Source organism: Primulina huaijiensis, chromosome 10 (assembly GCF_012295235.1).
Source record: "Primulina huaijiensis isolate GDHJ02 chromosome 10, ASM1229523v2, whole genome shotgun sequence".
Taxonomy (NCBI): domain Eukaryota; kingdom Viridiplantae; phylum Streptophyta; class Magnoliopsida; order Lamiales; family Gesneriaceae; genus Primulina; species Primulina huaijiensis.
The window spans coordinates 521879-523092 of NC_133315.1; the positions used below are offsets into that span (position 1 = coordinate 521879).

Genomic DNA, 1214 nt, shown 5'->3' on the forward strand with positions numbered 1-1214 from the left:
TAAAAATACATTATATAATAGTCATTATAATTTACATTATAACCAAAACATATAAAATTGAATAAACATGTTTTTTTTATAGTCAATCATTATAATTTTAGTCAACTCTTTATATTTTTATCTTATAATATTGTTATAATAAGTAATCAATTCATAAAACTATAACTCCATCGTATCAAATTTCTAACAAATAAATTCTATAATCGAATTAATTTTTATAATAGATTTCATTATTCTTATACCGAATAAATAAAGGGGCTCTGAAGATTCCATAATTTTCCTATTAGAAAATTTTCTGGTTGATTTTCCCTTAAAACTTTCTTCCTTTGTATCATAACATCTCTATTTGGTGAGATGAAAGTAATTGTTGTTAATAGTCTTTTCCGACCAGTGGTCAGTGGACTAGTTGGGTTCCCTTATTTCTTCAATGTACAAGTTTTAGCTGTTCATCTTTGTTCTTGGATCCTTCAGCATGTCTTGTATGAATACACAAAATAAGAAACGCGACATAAGTTTCTGAATATCCACAGTTTACAAATTGAGTTTCTATCACAATGCAGGGTGCCGGTGGTCGTCCTGGTTTTGGCCGAGGTTCTGGTGGCTTTGGCGGGGCGCCCCCCAGTTAACTTGTCTGCTAGGTTTTCCATTGTTTCATAGTTTTTGCTCGTTGGAAATTCAGATGTCACTATTCATTAGGACTTGAGCGAATTTTTTTCATTAAGAAAACCTTAATGTATTGCGGTGTTGTCTACGATTTTCTCTACTTTGGATCAATATCAAGTTGTTGTCTACTTTGGATCAATATCAAGTTGTCTTTTTTCGAAGATTGCGAATTTCACCTATGATTAGCCCTGTGTATGTTCATAACATGATGGTAATTCTTGTCATCCACTTTGTGTTGTAATGTCTCATTTTCAACAAAATGTTCCGTTTTTTGGTAGTTTAATTTATTGATTAATTTCACTAGTTTTTTTAGTTTTAAATTTACCAATGAATCAATATTCAATTCATGTTGATTTACTTCAAATCTGTAAAATAAAATTAATTCTATTAATTGTCATTGTGTGTGTGTGTATCTATATACATACATACATACATATATACATNAAAATACATTATATAATAGTCATTATAATTTACGTTACAACCAAAACATATAAAATTGAATAAACATGTTTTTTTTATAGTCAATCATTATAATTTTAGTCAACTCT

The 1214-nt window shown here is 28.7% G+C and overlaps 1 protein-coding gene across 1 annotated transcript in view; it reads left to right on the forward strand.

Moving 5' to 3' along the window:
* The window catches only part of LOC140987027 (small ribosomal subunit protein eS10z-like), a 4228-nt gene extending 3465 nt beyond the window's left edge, over positions 1-763 (forward strand). Inside the window, exon 5 of the mRNA XM_073455455.1 lies at positions 561-763. Within this exon, the coding sequence (XP_073311556.1) occupies positions 561-626 (66 nt within the window). The 3' untranslated portion in view covers positions 627-763. The remainder of the gene's footprint in view (positions 1-560) is intronic.
* Positions 764-1214: the final 451 nt, after the last annotated feature.